General features: G+C 40.1%; 2 protein-coding genes across 2 annotated transcripts; both read right to left on the reverse strand.

Annotated features, from left to right (window-relative positions):
• Positions 1–9,403: 9,403 nt before the first annotated feature.
• Positions 9,404–15,903, reverse strand: LOC148867109 (protein trichome birefringence-like 43). Its single transcript, XM_088979676.1, has 5 exons — positions 15,185–15,903; positions 11,266–11,437; positions 10,942–11,117; positions 10,658–10,816; positions 9,404–9,911 (listed from the first exon to the last, which is right to left on the reverse strand). Exons 1-5 carry the CDS (start codon positions 15,475–15,477, stop codon positions 9,611–9,613), a joined length of 1,101 nt encoding a protein of 366 aa, XP_088835802.1. The 5' UTR covers positions 15,478–15,903; the 3' UTR covers positions 9,404–9,610.
• Positions 15,904–16,251: 348 nt separating this feature from the next.
• Positions 16,252–19,826, reverse strand: LOC148867110 (protein trichome birefringence-like 41). Its single transcript, XM_088979560.1, has 5 exons — positions 19,469–19,826; positions 17,704–17,875; positions 17,156–17,331; positions 16,903–17,061; positions 16,252–16,764 (listed from the first exon to the last, which is right to left on the reverse strand). The coding sequence occupies exons 1-5, from the start codon at positions 19,756–19,758 to the stop codon at positions 16,467–16,469; spliced, it is 1,095 nt and encodes a 364-aa protein (XP_088835686.1). The 5' UTR covers positions 19,759–19,826; the 3' UTR covers positions 16,252–16,466.
• Between the last annotated feature and the right edge of the window lie 1,047 nt (positions 19,827–20,873).

Below are 20,873 nucleotides of genomic sequence, written 5' to 3' on the forward strand. Positions count from 1 at the left end.
ATTAGTTCTCTACTATGTTTTTAGAAAAAAAAAACATTAGAGGATACTATGTTCACACAACCACATCGATCCAAGCAAGTTGGGAATCAGTTTTGCTGAAACAATGTTGCCGAATCGGCTTTGCATATATAACCGCACCATCTTCAATTGAAGGTTGATTTTGATATTGGGCATAAACTTCTACTTTGAGAGTTGCACATTGTAGTCTCCGTGTCATGTACAATTAGTTTTAATTTAGGTTTCAAACCTGGTTTGTTTTAGTGCAAGATCAATTCCAAAATTTGAGATTTCAAGATCACTGAGAAATCGGTTTCGAGTTAGGCTAGAAAAATTTTAAAAACTTGGCCAGCCACTAGATCTAATTCGGTCATGTCTAATCTGATTTCTAACCCTTCTAACAAATAATAATAATAATAATAATAATAATAATAATAATAAAATGTAGAAACCCCATAACCATTCAATCTAGCCTCTTGTCTATGATTGAACTCTAGACAAAGCTTTAGTGCTTGTTTGAGTGTTTGGGAGGGACAAGTAGGTCATAGCTGAACAACCTATAAGAAATATTTGGTGAAAATGTCAGAAAGAGTAAAAGTCTCTTATCACTAGAAATGTAAAAGTCTCTTATCACTAGAAATGTACCAACTGATGGTGACTTAGTTGGTAGGATCTCTTACTCATAAAATGAAAGAAGAAGAAAGAAACAAAACCTTATAACCAGAATGTAGCATTTCTCGATGCTTGCTACCCATTTGGGATGCTCAAAAATCAGCTACTCCTAGTAGAGTAGCGGTGGACTAAAATTGTGAATCACAACCCTTGATGTATTGTTGTGGTCCCCCATGAATTGGATGAAGTGAAGTAAAGCAGGCCACAACAATGCATCGAAGGCCATGTGTAAGACCACCGGTATAAGGATGACCTAAGAGTCTTGAAAGTGGATCAAGTAATGCCTCTTGAACTTTGAGATAGAGTGTGGGTCAGTGAAAGGTTTGGAAAAATGGCTAAGTTCCGGTGAAGGGATTGAAACACTTGGGAGATGTAGGAAGCTTGCTAAGGGATGAATGTGACCGAATGCTCTATTGGTTTGACTATTTATAGAAGTGGGGTAGCAGGCTACATGCATGTAGGCATAAAAGTTGGGATATTCACAGCCTTAACCAATGCATTAGGGGCAAATCCCACCTTTCTCTCTCCCAGTGACACATGTTCATGAGGACCACAAGGCCATTAGAGGAATATCTCAAAGCTTTCTTAAGGAGTGACATGTGTTGATATGGCCCTTAGGTCAGGTTATTAACCTCAAGTGTTGAGACTATGGTTCAGCCTCATGAGGACAAATGTAATCATGTGGCTGGGTCATAAAGAATATGTCAATGCTTTTGAATCTCACTTAAGTCGCATTCATAAGGTTCCACCCCGTGCTACTTTTCCATGCAACTCAACAAGGTTCTCTTATTGGGTTCTACTTAGCCTCACAAAGTCATGTTACCTTGTTCGACAATTAAGTTTTGTGAGGTAATCTCGCTCTATTGTGAGTGCTTTCTTGAAAGGCTACTATCTTACTCTACTAATATCATTGAGAGATATCAGTTTCGTTGTTTCGATGTCAGCCTCACCATACCTTATTGGCTAGGATTTTACCATATCCAATGTATCACGCCATGATCTCATGGTTTTAGCCCAATGCTACTCCAAGTGGTATACCTGTTTTCTCCTCATTTGGGAGGGCCTTTACATAGTGGCTTCTAGCTTTGCAAGTTGGACCCTACACGAAAAAACCTAGAAAGACTAAATGTGCTGAAAAACAACTAATAAATCACCTTTGTAGATCACCCACCCACTAATCAGTGTAAAATTATCATAGCATTCACCCATGGACTAATTATATGTATTGGTTGAGCTTTGTTCAGTTCTCCTCTGGTAGAAGATCATATTGCTCAAGAAGAAAGGAGACAAATAGGATTGGAGGAAGAAGGCCTCTTATCATCCACATTAGTCGACCATTCCACATTTGTAGGCTTTGAAGGTCTTACCTAGAAGCTATCCTACCATATGGCAACTTTTCAACCGCCCAATAGGTAAGGCTGCAACTTGGGTCGGGTTGGCCTGAACCCAACCCTAACCCAACCCGAAAAAGTTGGGTTTGGGTTAGGGTTAGGGTTGAAATTCATGAACTCGATTTTACTTTGGGTTGGGTTAGGGTTGACCCCTTAGCCAGCCCGACCCAATCCGAACCGACTCTATAGTACATGTCATATATAAATATATGCTATATGTAATATATAACATATATTGATTTATTTAGATGCATGATATTTGTATAGCTCCCACCACATAGTATCATGTATTTCTTTTAAGATAATCACTTCACTTAATCTTAATAAGAAAGACTAAAACCTTAATAACATTATTTTATGTTTTTTGAAAATTTTATTCTTCATCTGCTCTGTATTGTTTGCCGCCCAAGAAAGATATATCATAAGCCATAACTCATAATAAAGTATAGTCATTTCTAATACTTGTTTTTCTGAATTTTGTACCAAAAGAACAAAAAAAAAAAAAAAACATCAACAAACAAATACTACTGAAACATAGGATTAATATATGTAGTGAAAGTTGAGTTAAGATCTAAAATCAAGAAGTTCTATGAGGTTTTAAGGGATGGGAAGAAGGTTGGGTTGGGCCCAACCTGAGCCCAACCCAACCCGAAATTGACTTCGGGTTGGGTTGGGGTTAGGGTTGGGGTAAGAACTTAGGGTTGGGCTAGGGTTGGCCTCAACTCGGCCTAACCCGGCCCGACTTGCAGCCCTACCAATAGGCTTTCTTTTATCAAAACCAAAGAAGAGGAGGCAAAGGATGAAAGAATTTACCTTCTCAACCCTTCAAGAAGAAAAAGGGTGGTTTGACAAAGATATACGCTTCTACCAAGGCTTTTGGTGCAATTCTACAAGTGTACTAGCAGGAGTAGTGGTTGTTCAACAACACTTCACGGTGAGACCCTTAGACATTCTCTTCATTAGTTGCCCTAAGTTTGGCACAACATGGGTGAGGAATAGGGGTGATCATTTCAGCCCAGCCTGACCCAATTCGGAAATTCCAGGCTTGGGCCTGGGTTTTGTGTTCAGGCCTAGCCTAGGCTCGGGCCCACATTTGGCCCGCAAATTTTAGGGCCAGGCTTGGGCTTAATACTTCAAGCCCGCCCTGGGCCTAGCTTGGCCCACATATATTTAAACTTACACATTTTGTGTATAATGTATACATATGTATACATATTATTTTATATTATATTATATATTTTATATATAAATATTATAACGTGGCATGTATAATTTATATTATATGTAATATATTATATTATATAATATATAAAATAAGTTTATATGCATGTTATGTCATTTAATATATAGATACATAATGTTTTATATATGAGTGACATTGGCCCAAAATCAAGCCTAGCCCTCGGCCCGAGCTCGCATAGACCTAGGCTAGGGCTTATGTTTTAGGCTTAAAACCTCAAGCCAGGCCAGGCCCGGGCCTAAGCTATAGCCATTATCATAAGTGCAAAGCATGGCCCGTTCCAGCCCATAATCACCCCTAATGAGGGCCATCATCTTCACTATTGTCAACCACTCTCTTAATGATTTTCTTACACACCCTTTACTCACTCATGGTCCTCATGATTGTATTCCCTTCCTACAGCTAGACCTTTACCTTGCCTCTTTGCCACCTATATTCCAAACCCCAAAGATGTATTTGATTTCTAGTTGACACTTCTTCAAACAAACTTGGAACCCTTTTGTATAGGGACATGCTAGTTGTCGCCAGATGAGGAGTATCCCCATTTGGGATCATGTGCTGGGATATTGGAAGGAAAACTTACATTGGCCTGAGAAGATGTAAAGCTACACCCTTCAAGCTAGGGCAAGATTAAGTTCCAGAATACAAATTGTCATTTATACAATTGATGGTACCAAAATTGTTGGTTCTCTTACCAATGAATTCAAAGACTTAACCGGTATGTTTTGTCCTTCAAAATAATTTTCTTCTTTAATGAATAATGTAAATATTTTCCAATGGAAAGTTTTACCTTGACAGGAATTTTTCCTTTATTTTCCTGAACTTTCTTTGGGTTAAATTGGAGGAATGTGACAGCGGTGAAAATAAAATGCATAATTCACCAACCAATATGAAGTGTTACTCTTTTGATTGTTGGGTTTGTTCCAAGATTAACAGTAGTCAATGTCATCCCACCCTTGCAACCAAAGAGGTAAGGATGTTGTCCAAAATTCCCTTTATCTACTTCCTTTGAAATAAATTCTCATTTTGATTCCTTAGCCTCTTTAAGATAAGATCTTTTTTGTGACCTATGAACCTCCTCAAGAGTCCATGACCGAACAAGTTTGTAATGACTGATGAAGACAAAAACTATATAGCTTCATTTTTTGTTTGGCCCCTCCAATGGGGATTTTGATGTTTACAATAAGAGTTTTTAGTTCATATGACTGGTTAGAGGGTTCTAACTATTCCAAATTTTCCAATGCAACTTTTGGTTTGTTTTGTTTTTTACTTGATATTAAAGTTTGGAGTAACTTGGATATATAAACCTTGTGGATAAATGAAACTAACATGATTTTGTTGGATGCTTTTCTTGCTTCTGCAACTTCATGTGGTAGTCATTTTTTTTTTATCTAAGTGTCAGGATTACTAATAATTTAATGGTTTTAGACTTTGTTCTTTGTCTTCCCATGGTTTGCTTCGTGAATATTAACTTCAATGGATGTTCAATTGAACTAAAACAACTTTTAATTTTCTTAATTATAAGGTTTTTCATAAATTGCTTAACTTTTTCACCTTTTTAATTTTAATTGTCTTGGAAAGTGATGTTGCGCAATCCGGGCAGTCCTAGCTGGCAGTTGACTGGCTCTTCGCTGACGACGGATGGTACCTGAGAAGAGAGTGGTGAAGGATTCCCGGGGGACTTGCCCGATGGGAATACTTCGATGCTTAAGTTAGAACGCTGGAGAAAGTTGTAAAGAGTGTAAAGAAGGCTAAGAGTGTAGGTTGCGCTAGATCACTGAGTTAGCTCGAGAGAAAGTTCGAAGTATTCAAGATAAGATATCAGATATTTGAGAGAGCCCTTCCCTTCAACTAGGGGGCTCTTATATATGAGCATTCTTGTCAAATCGGGCATAACCGCCACTAGACCTCTGTCGCAGCCGTTATCTGCCAGGGCTACGCAGGTAACCATTGCAGTGTCTACCCAATCGGATGAGTGACACGTCCCGGAAGGATAGACATGCCACCACCTATCAAGAGACATGGGCACAAACTTGTCGGGCTGGTAGGGACTGCGCCGTCAGTCAGGAGACATGGCACAGTCTGACGGGTATGGTCTTGTCAGATAGAAACTTCCTGAAAACATCATGTCACTTAGTAGCGAGCTGCCCTGTAGAAAGCTATCCTGTCGCGAGCTACCTTATAGCAAGCTCCTAAGGGTATTGCGAGGTGGTTCCTCTTGAAGATGCCCTTAAGGCAATTTTTCTACCAAAGTATTGGAGCGAGCTGGTTATCCTATCTCGCGAGCTGGGGTAAACTTGTCTTGGAGTATTCGCTTTTAGTACATCGGGGATCATCGAGCTCATCCTATAGCGAGCTCATCCTATGGCGAGCTCATCCTGTGGGCTCGTTACTTAGTCACAGTGAGGCTGTTGTGCTGAGCTGTTACTTATGTTGAGTCATGTCCACGTGTCACCGTCTCAAGGGGTCGAGTCAAATCATCCTCCATCAATTTCCTCCCACTCCTCGGGCTAAGGGTGCCACCTTAGCATGAGGAGTTCATGAAGTGTGATGGGTGGATTTGACCCGAAGTTCAAAGTTGATTGACTGATCGCATTAAATGTGTGTGCAAAAGTCAAGGGGTCTCTGGACCTTTTGAATGCCAAAAAGAACATGCAGAAGCGGCTCTCAGTTTCGGAAAGCATGCAACCATCATTACCTTAATCATGGGAGACGTGCAGCCAGTCACATTTTGGTTTTAGAAGACATGTGGTCAGCTTGACTGTGAACCGTCAGATCTATCTCAATCCTTGCCGTCGATTTGAGGGCACAGTGGCTATAAATAGGAGGGCCCCAGGCTTCATTTCTTTTACGCTAACTTGCCTTGCCTTTAGAGTCTAAGGTCACGTCTTCATCTAGCTGCCTGAGCTCTCCTTCGACTCACACCATCTTTTCGGTTCATTTCTTCCCTGGCGAGTCTCATCATTTTGTCAGTTTGTCTGGGTATAAGTACCACATCTTTTCCCGGGGTGACGACCAAGATGACGCTCCCTTGAGCTCAAGGGGAGCTTGGGGGCAGGCTTTGGAAGCTCAAGAAGCCTTGGGCGAAACTGCTTCTACCTCTCGGGGCAGGAAGCTAGATAGCTTTGGTCCCTCCATGTTGATAGAAAGACTTAGGACCTTAGTTCTCCAATTTAACCTCCCTAGAGATCTTGTCTATAGCCTCCCTTCCGATAACTATCGCTAGGAGTAGGGTCCCGATGAGATAGTGATTTTTTAGGAGCTGCTCATCGCTGGCCTCTGTCTTCCTCTGTACCCTCTACAGGTTTTGAATCACTTCAACGTCACTGTTGACCAGCTTCACCCCAACTCCATTCGTAGTGTAGTTGGGACTATTTCTTTATTTTGTGAGTATTGTCTCCCCCTCAACCTTGACATCCTCTCCACCATCCTCTGCATCAAGAATGCTTATCCCGGAGCACTTCCAGAGAGGCGTTCCTACTATTTTTTCCCCATCGCGTTGGACTACTTGATTGAGGAGAAGCTCGCCCAGGCCGGTCTGAGCCAGGGTATGTTGCCTTTTAGGTTGCGTAGTGCCTTGTAATTTTTTTTTCACTGGACTGATACCTTGTGATTTTTTGGCAGCCGTTATGTCTGGTGTTGATGCACGCCGCCTTCTGTCCAGCAACCAGAAGCGCAAGGCCAAGAGGTCACGTCCTGACCAAGCCTCCACTTCTGGGGGTGCTGAGTTTGAGTCTACTGACCCGGTCTTCGTTTCTCCACCACCTGAGGTTCCACCGGTTCCATTTGAGGGAGTCGCCACGGAAGGTGGTGTAGAAGGGCCCAAGCTCCCAGCACAAGGGCAGTTTCCTTCGTCTGGGCCATCCCGCCCCTTCCCCTTCTCGCAGTTCCCTACCGAGAACTGGGAGGGTGTTAATGACTACATCGTGGCTGCACGAAAGATCCAAAGGGCGATATGCCATGAGGAGGTTGCTAGTTGGGGAGAGATGGACCCCAAGGAGCTCGCCAGGATTGCCTCCGCCCACTGCATGGTGGTAAGTGTCATTTCTCTTCCTTCTTTCTTTTTTTCTCCTTTTCTCTTTTCTGACTTTAGTCTCCTTTTGGCGGGTGAACTCTGCCATCCACGCCATGGCCCTTCAGACCAACATCCTCTCCGGCAATGCTTGTGCTTAGAGGTCAACCGTGTAGAAGCTCCAGGGAGAGCTCGGTCGAGCCTGAGGTGAAGTCCTTCAGGCTCAAGAGCTGCTCGTCCGGAGTGAGGCCCAGGAGTTGCTCGTCCGGGACCAAGAGGCACAGATCACTCGGTTATCTGAGGAGAGTGCTTACTACAGGGAGGAGTCATCGAAGGTGGCGGTAGAGAGGGAGTTTTTTTGCCAACAGGTTTGAGACTTGGAGTCCACGCTTCAGGACCGAACTCGGAACTTCGACACCATGGTGGAGGCCCAGCGGACTAAGGCGGTGTGGGACTTTAAGGACTCCCAGGAGTATCACGACCTCTAGGTGGAGTATGGCTCGAGCTCCTACCGCTTTGGATTTAAGCTCTGCCACTGGTTGGTCCACAAGAAGTTCTCTGGGCTCAACCTCGACGACATAACAATGAAGGGTTTGGATCTTGAGACGGCGGACCTGGCGGAGGAAGAGGAGCCTAACTCTCCAAAGGATGAGGACGAGGTGGAGGCGTGGATCCCTGAGGCCGGTTGCTCTTATGTTTTTCTTCTCTGATGAATTATGGTGGTTCCCAGGTGTTAGAACCCAGTTTTTAAATATCTTTCTCTTGGGCGGTTGGGCCCTTATTTTGCTTTTGTAGAACTCTTCCTAGGCCATTAAGCTTGATTTTTTATTTAAATTAGAAATGGAATTTTTATCTTTTTTCGCTAAGTATGGCATGCTCTTTATTTTCTGCTAAAGCAACTTTGTCACTCGAGCTATTAGAGTTACATACCCGAAGTAGGATTTTTTGGTAGCTATTACCCCAAGCTATCCCTTGGTGCTTAAGATATTTTTATAGTATGCCCCGAAGTAATTATCAAGTATGCCCGAACTGTGTGTTCACAGGTTGTTCCTTGCTGGGTTCAACTAGTGTACTGAGATGAGCTATGCTTTACAGGGCTCACACCCGAGCTGCCTACGCCTCTGGTACTTAATACTTAGCCTTTGCTAATGAAGCGGTTGGGTCTTTCACAGTGCCGAGGTCTTAGTTAGCTCGGTGTTTTAACCCTCAGGCTGAGGGAGTGACTTATAGTCCACTCTTGGAGTTCGCCCATTCCACGCAGGCGACTGGATCTTATTGCGCTGAGGTATACGTTAGCTCGGCATTTTGGCCCTTAGGCTTTGAGTGACTCGTGGTCTATTTAGTAGTTTGCCCATGCCATAGAGGCGACTGGGTCTTATCGCGCCGAGGTCAATGTTAGCTTGGCATTTTGGCCCTTAGGCTCTAAGAGTGACTCGTGGTCTAGTCAGTAGTTCACCCATGCCATAGAGGTGACTGGGTCTTATCGTGCCGAGGTCAATGTTAGCTCGGCATTTTGGCCCTTAGACTTTGAGAGTGACTCGTGGTCTACTCAGTAGTTATAGGTAATACTGCCTTAACTTGACAACATCCCATATCCGATGTACTTGTTTCCCTTCTAGGGTTTTGAGCTCGTATGCTCTTTCCCCGAGCACCCGTTTTACACGGTAGGGTCCTTCCCAATTCGGTCCGAGCTTGCCAATACTAGGCTCAGGTACCATAACTTTACTCGGTAGGGTCCTTCCCAATTAGGCCCGAGCACCCGTTTCACTTGGTTCTGTCTTATAGTTATTAGTGCTCTTTACCTTGATTTTTACCACTAAAAAAATTTTAGTTGAAGCTGCATTTGAGCACAATGCCATCTATTGTGCTCATAGGATGTATACCCATGCATTGGTCTAAATTTATTTGGTTGAATCTTATAATCATATAAACGAATAAAATTAAATCTGTTTGGTCTTCTGTTTTTCACTTGAATTGGTGCAAATATATAGTAGTGCAAATGAGTTGAGTACAAATTCTATTTTTTAATCTCTTTTGGTCTTCTGTTTGGAGTTTTACCTTTGAAGTCAGCAAAGTAAAAGTACATAACTCTTATGAATTTAGTGTTTATTTTTTATTTTTCTTTTGCTACATAAATATGTTACATCTGCAATCAAGCACATAAATCATCTGAAAATATAATTAAACATCCCCTTTATTTAAAGTTGTATTATATATTTGAAATTTCCAATGGGATAAATATAAAAATGAATAATTTTTGTTTTCAAATGAAGGTTGCTCTTTTCATAAAACAGAGCATCACTTCTGAATGAGATCAGCATAGAAGAGCAGGTTCCAAGTATCAGGAACACCAGGCAGACACCAATGGCTGCAATCCATGTCCCGGTGGCCACCATGACCATAAACTGACGGGTGCCCATCCTTCCTCAGCTGCGAAAGTGTGGTCACATTTAGCAAATAGACTGGTTTTGACATCTTACTCAACACCCTCTCCACCACAATTGCTGCCGGATGCCGACCTCCTGGATAATTTGATCCTAAAACTGGTTGCGTTTGTCCATTGCAATTGGTTGTCTCTGGTTCATTCCAACCGCGCCCACTGATTTAACAGTAAGAAGAGGGGAAACAATGGGTTTGGTTAGGGCCATGAGCTTATGAGAGAGAGAGAACCCAGGCCCAACCCTGAGCTCAGACCGGGCCTGAGTTCAAGCCTGATACGCTGATCTCTCCATCCTAGGTCCAACCCTCCCGAGGTCAAGCCCTATTTTTCCAGCACAGGTCCACCCTAAAACTGAAATTGACATACTTAGGTTGGGCTCAGGCCTATGCCAGGTTCAAGTTGGCCGAGGGAGCTAAATCTATTAAGTCCAATGTACTATTTAGTATCACTAATTTAAACCTTTAAATAGGACTTTCGTATATTTGACATGTAAATATACATGTATGGATGTGTATATGTAATATCTATGTATATACTTGGTAAAAAAACCATATGTATGTATATGTATTCATATATCTATGTATCAACCTATGTAAGTATGTATATACTTGGTAAAAAAACCATATGTATGTGTATAGTTGTCTGGAATCAGGTGGGGCCAAGTTTAACTAATTTGGGCTACTTAAGGAGTAGATCTGGGCCCAGTGCAAAACAAAAAAAAGCCCTGAATTTAGGGCCCAGGACCAGTCAAGGACCAAAAATTCAAGCCCAGCCCATGAAACAATATATATTGGGTCGGCCAGATCTCAGGTTGGGCCTGCCCAAGTTGCACCCCGAGAGAGAGAGATTGAATCATTTGAATGCAAGGTCCGGTTCATTGTATAATGTTAGAACTTAGAACTTACTCCATATGATCTGGAGATATCCCCTGGAAAAAGACATCAGTCTTTGTTGGATCAACTTCGGAGTCTACCCATTTAGCCCATGTTGTGAGTGCTTTCTCGAAGGCAACCAAGCGATCCATGTCTTTGTACATTACACCTCCATCTTGAATCAAGTCCCATCTGCACCACAACAAGTAGATCATATCGTCATCAATTAGTTGACAAAGGTTTATCCAATTAAGCATCGAACCTAGAATTTTGAGCTAAGCCCTTTATGATGGTGTAACGTAATGAGCTGAGCTCACGGTTGTTTTCTTCCAGTGTGAAGCCACCAGTGCCATGTGTTGAAGATCAATGTATCAATTCCTTCCCAGGATTTGCTGCTCTCGATGGAGTCGAGTTTCAGAACTCTCCCAATCTTTTCTCCCACAATGTCCACCAGAAATGCATTCCGAAACAGCATCACCTTCACATTGTACTCCTGTAAATTTTGCTTGAGTTTTCAGAGTTCGAAGTAACAATCTCATATAACAGTTGGGGTGGATGATGCTTTGTTAAGTCGAGCTTATCTGAAGACTCTATCCAGAAGAAGAAAAAAAAAAAGTGGAAGTGTGGAGAGAGAAACTAACCAGGAAAGTGAATGTGGAGAGGCCCTCTGTTCTTACTAGAGTATAGTTGGACTTGGGTACTGATTTGTGTAGCATGCATGTGAGTGACTGCCACTGATTCAGACTGAGGGAGTCCCCAACAAACATGATGCTTTTCCCTTGATATCTCCTTAGGAAATCCTGGCCATCAAACCTGGATAATTGTGTTATTGTTATTGCATTACTTGAAAAAAATAAAAGGCTAAATGATGAATTACTACTCACAACAAAATTAGAAGAGAGAGAGAGAAAGAGGCAATTATGTGTTAGGCCCAACAAATCCTAGATATTTTAGTCTGGTTTGAAATTTAAATTGAGCTAGACCTAACATCCACAAAGGAAAGAATTGAGCTATCCTTAGTCTAGCTAGTCTGGACTCTGGATGAAGTCTTTTTTTCATACACAATGAATGCTTCAAATATCAGAAAGGGGGTGAGAGTCAACTCGTCATCATTAAAAAAAAAAAAAAAAAACGTACTACTATTATTAGGTTTTACCCATCGTGCCTTTGATGTTTGGAGACAAATGATAATACCAAAGGTCTAAAAGAAGAAATGTGCCTTTTCTTTATGCATAGTGGGAGAGACAGAGAGAGAGGACACACAAGGGAAGTAAAGAACATTTTTATCATAAGCCATTAGTCAGTCCAAACTCATCTTTACATTTTTTGGTAACATAAAATTTTTCAAAAGAGGAGAAGAAAGAAAAAAAAAAAAAAAAAAAGACAGAGGTGGGCCCAAGCTATCAAACCACATACCACACTGAGCCAAAAAAAATCAGCCCATACTATTAATCCCTCTTTTTCTTTTCCTCAAACTTCCTTGATCTGGATGCCACTAAACTAATGAATTGGGATTTGTTGCTCACCGAACTCACAGCAACATCTCACGTTGATATGGGAGATGTTCCCGATGTGTGGCTGGGACATGTTGAGGGTATTTATGAGGAGAGCTCTGTGAAGAGCAGATCCAGACTCCTGAATTGATAGGTATCATCTGCTGAATTCACATTGGCTCCCCATAGAGAGCACCCCACACATGCCCCACAGTACATCCCAGTCTTGCATTGAAAATAGAGGTGTCAATTGGACGGATTTGGTCCAACTTGATCCAATCCAATGTGAGTCCACTTATAAATGGAATGGACCCAATCCAGTCCAAATCTAATACAAACCAAATCGAATCCAATTCATTAAAATGTAAATGGATTGGAATGGATCCAATCCAAACTGAATGAAATATTATAAAATTACTTTTATAAAAGTGCTTTTTATAAAAAATATCTTTGTAAAAGTACTTTCATAAAAGTGATTTTATACTGTTTTCAGTTTTTATTGATTTCAAATTGGACAAGGATTTCGCATCATGATCGGATTATTGGAAATTTGGTTTAGGTCTAATTCAAACCAATAAGAATATTGACCAATTTATTTTGGATTGGCCTAATCCAATAATTACAATGAACCATCCAAATCCGATTTGATAAGGTTTAGACCGGATTGAATCCAAACCAAAACTGATCGATTGACAATCCTAATCGGAAATATATTCCCATGATAGGAATGGGAGATGTTCCAAATTTAATTGATTTTTAGTGATTAATGGTAGAAAAGGGCGCATTATTCAACAATATTCCAGGGCCACCCTTAACATCCTCTAAAATTTTTATCTTCGTATTGGTCTGGTCCGGACCACCCCCAGCCGGTCCACCCTAACCAAGAAAAAGTAACCCGAAGTAATGGAAGTGGAAGTGCTTTTTATTAGCAAAATTTGCTTAAATCAATCGACATGGATAGACCTAATTGATCAGTTGTCCATTTGGTAAAAGCCTAAACAACAAAACTTCGGTTGTTTTTCTCTACTCACTTCTTAGGGAAAAGCAATGCATCTTCTACTAATTACTGAGAGGGGTATCTTCTTTTCATGTACGGGTGTGTGCCTAGAGAAATACTAGCTAGGGCGACCATGCATAAAATTGCTTAAAATTAGGTTTGATCCAGTCAGTTTTGTATCAATATTCATTTTTTTTTTCTGATTGGATCTTTGATCGGATTGGTTTGGACTGAAAAGTTTTAACGTGATTAACTTAGGTTGGATTAGGGTTTGAGATCTTTGATTAGGGGTTAAAATTTTGCAATATATCAGCCCATAACCAATATGTTTCCTATCAATAGGAAATTGATATAACTTTTGGGGTTTTGACCCATTTCAGTGGATTGGCAGGCCTAAGACCTACCCCTTTGACCTATTTATATGAGCAAAGAATTATATATGATTAATATATATAGATATATATATCAACCATTTCAAGATCAAAGTCAAAATTTTTCAAAAGCATGATAAATATATCAATTTACATATAATTCTAAAACTGAAATAATCTCTTGAACTTGAAAAATAAGAACCTTTAGAAAACGTAGAATAGTTGGACCAACCCAAGAACTTTAGCTTTGGGTCAAGGTTTTTAAAATTAACTCGAACAATGAATCGATCAGGGCTCCAGTTTCCGAGTTGAATGATCTGACTGTTCAAACTGAATAGTTAGCCCGTTTTGACAAAAAATAAAAAAATGTAAACAAATAAAAAATAGGTCAAAATCATTGTACAATTCGAACGATTCAACCACTCGGATCAGCGATTTATTAACCAAATCAATATTTTTTTGGCAAAAATCCGGTTTTAAAGAAAAACAGAACCGATCACCTAGTCGATTCTCAATTTTACTGGTCTAACTATCCCACGTGATCCAATTTTGAAAACCATGGTTTGGAGTTCCACACCGAAGCTCAACCTAACCCGACTCATCTTGCACCCTAATCACAATGTCATTTATAAGGGTGGGAGGTCTGTAGGAAATAAAAGCTCTGTGAATCCAAACATATAAAAAACTAGACAAAAAAAAAAGACAAATATCCACCTTATTATTTTAGTATAGTTGCAGGTATGGAATGGTAAGGGGTCTGAGATGTGACATTTTACCCGTTCCATTCACATCATCACAATTTACATTCTCTAAACTCTAGAGCCCCAATAAGATCAATCAACTGACCCCACCGTGGTATATATTCCTCCCAGCTGCCCTAAATATCACTGTTCACTACACACTGTACCAGCCCAAGGCAAACTTTCTTCTGTTGAAAAGAGTACCTTTAGAGCTGCTCCCACCATTTCTGGGGGAATGTGCCGCTTGGCGTGACAAAGCAACCACCCAGAAGGAAAAGCGTACAAACAAAAAGAAGAAGAAAACAAGAGCAATTCCTGTGGTCTGTTGGGTCCATTCCATCACGGGAGGACTCAGCTCAATCATTCTGATGCCAGCTGAAACAAGAAAGCAACCCCATTGTCCATATCCCCAGTTCCCCACATGTATGGCCATGCGCCGTTGATGGATTTGAGAGGTAATCGACATGGCCGGCTCCTGGCTCACACAAAACAATGCACATCTGCATTCCTCGTGGGCCATGTCTCCACCTCTTGCATGGGCATGGCGACGTTTCTCTTTCTCTGTTTTCCTTCTGTGACCATGTGAAGCCTAGCTCACCCCACCAAAACAATATCATCACCCGGCCGACTGGTGATTGAGATTTGAGAATTGAGATGAGACCCAGAAGACAACCATCCGTTTGGTTTCATTCTTTTAAGAGAATCCCAGAGAAATAAAATAAGAAATGGGGAATGACTAATGAGATGCAGTCATACTGTCACAGACAGAAATGGGTGGACCTAGTAGCTAGACCCACAAAGGATCTTGAGAAGAAGAGATTCATGATTCCTAGGCCAGTTTCTCGTTCAAGTACTGGACGGAACAGCTGCAACTTGTTCCGTAAGTGTTTGACTCAAATCCAATAAGTAAATTCAAAAACAAGCAATGCAGAGAGAGAGAGAGAGAGAAAGAATGGTACCTGGGCACGTCGCACGTAGTGGGCTTCCATCTGTATTTGAGGTAGAGTTTGTCCGGCCGGCCGTTACCTTGGCAGTCGAATTCTTTCTCGATGAAAGGACAGCCCGAGGAATTGTAGAGCGGATATGAATCATCATAAACCCAACTCCCCTGGAACAAATCACATCCAACCTTTTGTAATCTGTTCGTGTTATTGATATTCTCTCCATTCACTTGGTGGAGAAGAGAAACCACCACCAAGAGAAGAAGACTCAACCCAGTCAGAAGAGATGAGCTACCAGACCAAAGACCCATGTCGAAGAATGTGTGAGAAGGAGAAGAGCAAGCGGAGAAGCGAAGGAAACAAAGTTTGGAATTTTAAAAACAAGGATGGAGTAGGGTTAGGGGAACGTAAATTTGGTTGGATTTGAAGTTTCTGTTTAAAGCAGTAGTAATGGTTAATGGAAATAGAACTTTTATAAAAAAAGGTAGTAAAATATATGGTGGGATTCTTGATTTTCTCCTCATTTACGTTTGAGTGTCGAATTGGTTCGTTTATGGAAAGGATGATTTGGAGCATTAATTGTATGAATATCACTATAGTTGGCATCTAACTTGAGCCAGAGAGAGAGAGAGAGAGAGAAGAAAAATGGAATCTTTCAAGTTCCTACTTCCTACAAGTTGAACCTTTTCTGGTCCCCTTCAGTTTTCAATTCTTACTCTGAATTTTTGTAATGCGAGAGGTATGACTGTTGGCTCACGGTAAGATATAACAGAAAAATTTTGTGTCAAGTGGACCTAGGTGGGTTGGCCTTTGAACGGTCCGGTTTTTGTTAAACCGCTCACCATGGCGGGTTAATAAACCAAGTGTCGGCAGAAATATTATCTAATAAATCCGGTTGAACTGGTTGGTTAAACTAGAAAACCCAAAACCCTCTAAAAACCTCAGGCTGTTCAACAAATGAGGACAGTGAAAAACTGAAAATATATAATACCCACTTAGAAAAAGTCTCAATTCAATCAATCAGATGAGTTAAAAATGAAAATTACCCAAAATTAATTAATTTATCAACTATGAAGACAATCTTGCGGTAGATTAATTAAACCCATCTGTAATTTATAGTTTTATTTCTGAATGAAAAGAACACGTAGGAGCTGGTTACACCAGAAAGAGATCACTAATGGCTGCAGTCCATTCCACTGTAAATACATCTCAATTCTTACTCAAAATTAATTAATCAACTATGAAGACAATCTTGTGGTAGATTAACTGATTAATTAAATTAAACCCAGTAATTTATGTTTTATTTCTGAATGAGAAGAGCATATAGGAGCTGGTTCCAAGTATCAGGAACACCAGCAAGACACCAATGGCTGCAGTCCATTCCAGTGCGGCTATAGCTTGTGTAGATTGATGGGTGGCCATCTTTTCTCAACCTTGAGAGCATTGTCACATCAAGCAAAGAGACGGGCTTTGACATGCTACCCAACATGTTCTTCACCACAGATTCTACCTCAGAAGAACCTTGTAGCTGATCTGATCCTTCCAGTGGTTGAATTTGCCTGTAACAATTTGTCCTTGCTGCATTCCATTCGCTCCCACTGAATAAAGGCAACCAGATTAAGGAACACGTTAGGAGATAGACTCACTAATTTTGTCAAGTATGGTTGTCAAACCTTCTTTTTAATTTCTTTTGGCTTAATTTGACTGATTGATACATGTCGGCTTCAAGGTCTTACTTGTAATGAGCTGGAGAGACTCCTTGATAGAAGACTCTTGTCTTCAAAGGGTCGACATTGGCCTCCACCCATTTGGCCCAAGTCGCCAACGCTAGCTTGAAAGCAACCAAACGATCCATATCTCTTAACAACCTGTTCCCTACTTGAAAATAGTCCCATCTACACATTTCAACCACCATTTGTTAACCCTAATTAATTACCACGGCTGAGGTTAATCAAAAGCTGCTAGCTAGATGAAGAAGAAGCCCCTCACTCTCGTGTGGGTCCTTTGTGGGTCCACCAATGCCACGTGTTAAAGATCAGCACATCAACTCCTTTCCATGCCTCCCCACCATTGATGGAATCGAGCTTAACAACTCTTCCAATTATTTCGCTTACAAGATCCACCAAGAATGCATTACGAGAAAACATAATTGAAACCCTATAATCCTGCAGGATGAATGAAAATCAAAAGATAAGACAACTAGATATACGTTTCGATCACTTCTTACGTAATGTGGCAGTCTCCATCAACCAAACCCACCACGTTTATCCCTTATCTGTGAGAGGGCTTCCTCCCTCCCAGAAAAAGATTATTTTTCTGTCATTTGTCACCATCCAAAATGCCCAATTGAATGGTGCAATGGTTGAAAACTTAGAACCAGACAAGTTCTACTGTGGGTCCAAAAGAGTCCCAAAAGAAATGTACTCTTTTTATGATCAGGACAATGAACATTATGAGTATAGTTGATTCATGCCACATGTTTGTAAAGAGCTGACATCAAATGGGGAATTAGAGAAGTAGGGAGAGCTCGGACCCACCAGGAATTTGAAGGTTGAAAGCCCCCCATTTCTCACCAAGCTGTACTTAGAGTTTGGCAGTGCAGTGTGAAGCATACATGTCAGTGATTGCCATTGGTTGAGGCTTAGTGAGTCTCCAACGAACATGATGCTTTTACCCCTTAATCTCCACAAGAAGTCATGACCATTGAAACTGCATCACCATTTAGTGTGAACAAAAATAAAAGGTAAAGCAAAAGATGTGATTAGTTGAAGGTGATGGTAATAATTAATGCTTGGATTGGAAACGATGCAAATGAAGTGTAAATCCCGGTTCGGGGCAAATTTTCACTCTAGTTCATTTTTTCTTGTATTTGACAATATTACATTTATGCATTGACAAATAACCGATCAATGTATATTTATATTGATAATAAGATGTAAAAATATATCAATAAAAAAAAGGTAAATTTGCATTTAAGTGGGCTTTTGATAATAAAAAAATATATGCTTTATTGAAATTCATTTTTACATCCATTACAGCTTAAAGTCTGTTTTATAAGAGGGTAAATTTGTCAGTGCAAAACTAACCTAATTTTATAATTTATATGAACCGTTTTACACTCTACGTGCATATTTGCATTTACACTTATTTGCATTGTTTCTAAACGTAGCTTAAGTACGTCTTGTTTTTGTGAAATGTGAATGATTGAAAAGTAAGTAAACTTTTACGTGATTGGTTGGAATTTGGATTTAACATGCAGCCAATATTAATAAATGCACCATAATTGAACTGTAAATAAAATAGTCAACAGTATGTATCTATTGCTAGGAGGTGGGGGCCTGGGGCCGGGAGTATTGATGGATGTATAATCCATTACTAGCTGTCAGTTTAATTATTTTAATCCCATTTGAATTCACATATACAATATTCATTCATTATTGCTAGATTTAGAATTTAAATGCTAAAAAAAATGAAATGGACATGATTTCACCTTGGCTTCCTCATGCATTTGAGGCAAGAGATCCATGCAAGAAGTTCTTCAGAAACACTAAACTATTAAAACTGAGAACAACAAAGTACTTAAAAGAAATAATTTATTTGACAATGATTCGGTTTTAGGTAATACATTGATTCAACAAGCTAGAGGTTGGAACGCCAGCATCAAAATTTAGGATTTTAGGTATATCATGACGCACTAGTACTCATTCAATCAAGGATCTTTTCACATGATCCAGGTGGAGGGATTTATAATTGAATTGGTAAAAGATAAGATTCAAACAAAACTAATGAATTGGGACGTGGGTGTTTATTTATGCCAATCCCATGAGAGAACCAAACGCCCCTACCCCATTTGAGTATTCCCTCAATATGAATCAAATTTTCTCTTAAAAAATTTGTTCCAGCATTGATGTGGAATCAAATCCCGCAACCAGCATTTTGAGGAAAAAAGAGGGTCAAGGGAAAGTTATTAATGGTGCATTAAAACGGAATACCAAAAAAAAAAAAAACCTCTTAAGATATGAATTTTTCTAAGCTTATGAATTTAATTTGGAAATTTATTTTCAGTTCTCACAATTTTGTTAAATATAAATCTCTCCCCTATTTGAGGGATTTATATTGTCAAATTTTCCCTAAAATACAGTACATATGATCATTGCGTTATTGTTATTTGTTCTAAGTTTTTATACATATATATTTTGATGGTATCACATGGGATGCTATAATTTGCATTAGACCATAGAGTAAGGCTTTTTCTCTTCTTTTCTTTTCTCTTTTGGGGTAAAGAAAAGGTGTAGGGCATACCTTGGCAAGTCACAACCATTGGGCTTCCATCTATATTTGAGGTATAATTTATCAGGCCTACCATTCCTTTGGCAGTCGAACAGCTGTTCGATGAAAGGGCAGACTGAAGGATCGTAGAGAGGATAGACTTCATCATAAACCCATTTCCCTTGGAAAAGATCACAGCCCTGTGATTGCTTTCTTTGTCCCCACCAACTTACATTATTGAAATGCTCCCCACGCACATGCTGGAGGGAAGAAATGATTAATAGTGCAAAAAAGCACCAATAGGCATCAACCCCAGAGCCCATTTGTCTCCAAAACAAGACTGCAGAGCAGAGACAAAGAAAAAAGTGAAAAAGGGTGTGTGTACGAGAGAGAAAGATAGAGAAAGAGATCTTTATATAGAAGAATTGAAGAAGTTGGTTGGCTTAGTTTCTTGTGGATTGAATTCTATGGTTCACAACTCTTGTGAGTTACGTCAAGGGGTTACAAAAATTGCTTTTTCTTTAAATGGATTCATAAGGGGCGTTTAAATATTATAATTCAGCCATGGATGCACCGTTTTCTTTCTTGCTATCAAGAGAGAGATAAACAGATATGTGTATTTAGTGTTTGATTGGACTGGACTTTGAGATATATCGCCAATTAATCATTAACACTGAAATGATTTTCGTGGTAGGCCGACCAATCAATCAGTTGAATAAGATTGGAGACAGGTTTTTTGTCCCGAACCCAGGTTAAGGATCCCTACTTGTCCCCATCTCTGTCCCCGCCCTGGCAAAGAAATCTCCATCCCTATCCCTTGACCGGGATGAGAAAAATTATTATCCCTTTTCTTAAGCCATTTTAATAAGCAAAAATGGTTTTTCTACATAATCTCTTCTCTTCTTCAACACAAATCTATATTAGACAAGACTGTTTCGGTGCATTTTGCTTTTTAATGGCTGCCCTGGGAAGAAGCAAGGGGAGGAATTTAGAAAACCACTATTTTTCACTAGTGGTCGAGTGATAAATTAACTAGAACATGGGTGGATCCCACCTAATTAATTGATAATGAAAGATTGACAGTCTGATGGTGATAAAGCACAGCCTAACCTAATTAATAAGACTTGGATCCAGAATTCGACGTTCGGTTGTTCAAAAGGATCAATACCTACTCTCCAATCAATTCCTTTATTAATCATTATTCTTATTTTAGCTGCATTAATAGGGCTGCGTTTGGTTGCAGTGGTAATTTTATTTCCACGTGCAAATAGACTGTAAATTCTCTGGTTTAATTTTGCTTTTGATTTGACGGTATAAATTCTTGTTTACTTTTGATTTTGATTTGTCCATGAGACCTACTCTCCAATCAATTCCTTTATTAATCATTATTCTTATTCTTAGCTGCATTAGTAGGGCTGCGTTTGGTTGCAGTGGTAAT

This window comes from Nelumbo lutea, chromosome 3 (genome assembly GCF_056320005.1).
Source record: "Nelumbo lutea isolate HS-2025 chromosome 3, American lotus-T2T, whole genome shotgun sequence".
Classification (NCBI taxonomy): domain Eukaryota; kingdom Viridiplantae; phylum Streptophyta; class Magnoliopsida; order Proteales; family Nelumbonaceae; genus Nelumbo; species Nelumbo lutea.

What these genes read in the sequence shown, in the direction of transcription:
- LOC148867109 (XM_088979676.1), bottom strand. Translation starts at nt 15,477, where the DNA reads ATGGGTCTTTGGTCTGGTAGCTCATCTCTTCTGACTGGGTTGAGTCTT. An exon ending in TCTCCACATTCACTTTCCTG is followed by an intron (nt 11,118 to 11,265) that starts GTTAGTTTCTCT and finishes CAAAATTTACAG; the next exon opens with GAGTACAATGTGAAGGTGAT. An exon ending in ATATCTCCAGATCATATGGA is followed by an intron (nt 9,912 to 10,657) that starts GTAAGTTCTAAG and finishes CTGTTAAATCAG; the next exon opens with TGGGCGCGGTTGGAATGAAC.
- LOC148867110 (XM_088979560.1), bottom strand. Translation starts at nt 19,758, where the DNA reads ATGGGCTCTGGGGTTGATGCCTATTGGTGCTTTTTTGCACTATTAATC. An exon ending in TTTCAACCTTCAAATTCCTG is followed by an intron (nt 17,332 to 17,703) that starts GTGGGTCCGAGC and finishes TTCATCCTGCAG; the next exon opens with GATTATAGGGTTTCAATTAT. An exon ending in CACAAAGGACCCACACGAGA is followed by an intron (nt 17,062 to 17,155) that starts GTGAGGGGCTTC and finishes TGAAATGTGTAG; the next exon opens with ATGGGACTATTTTCAAGTAG.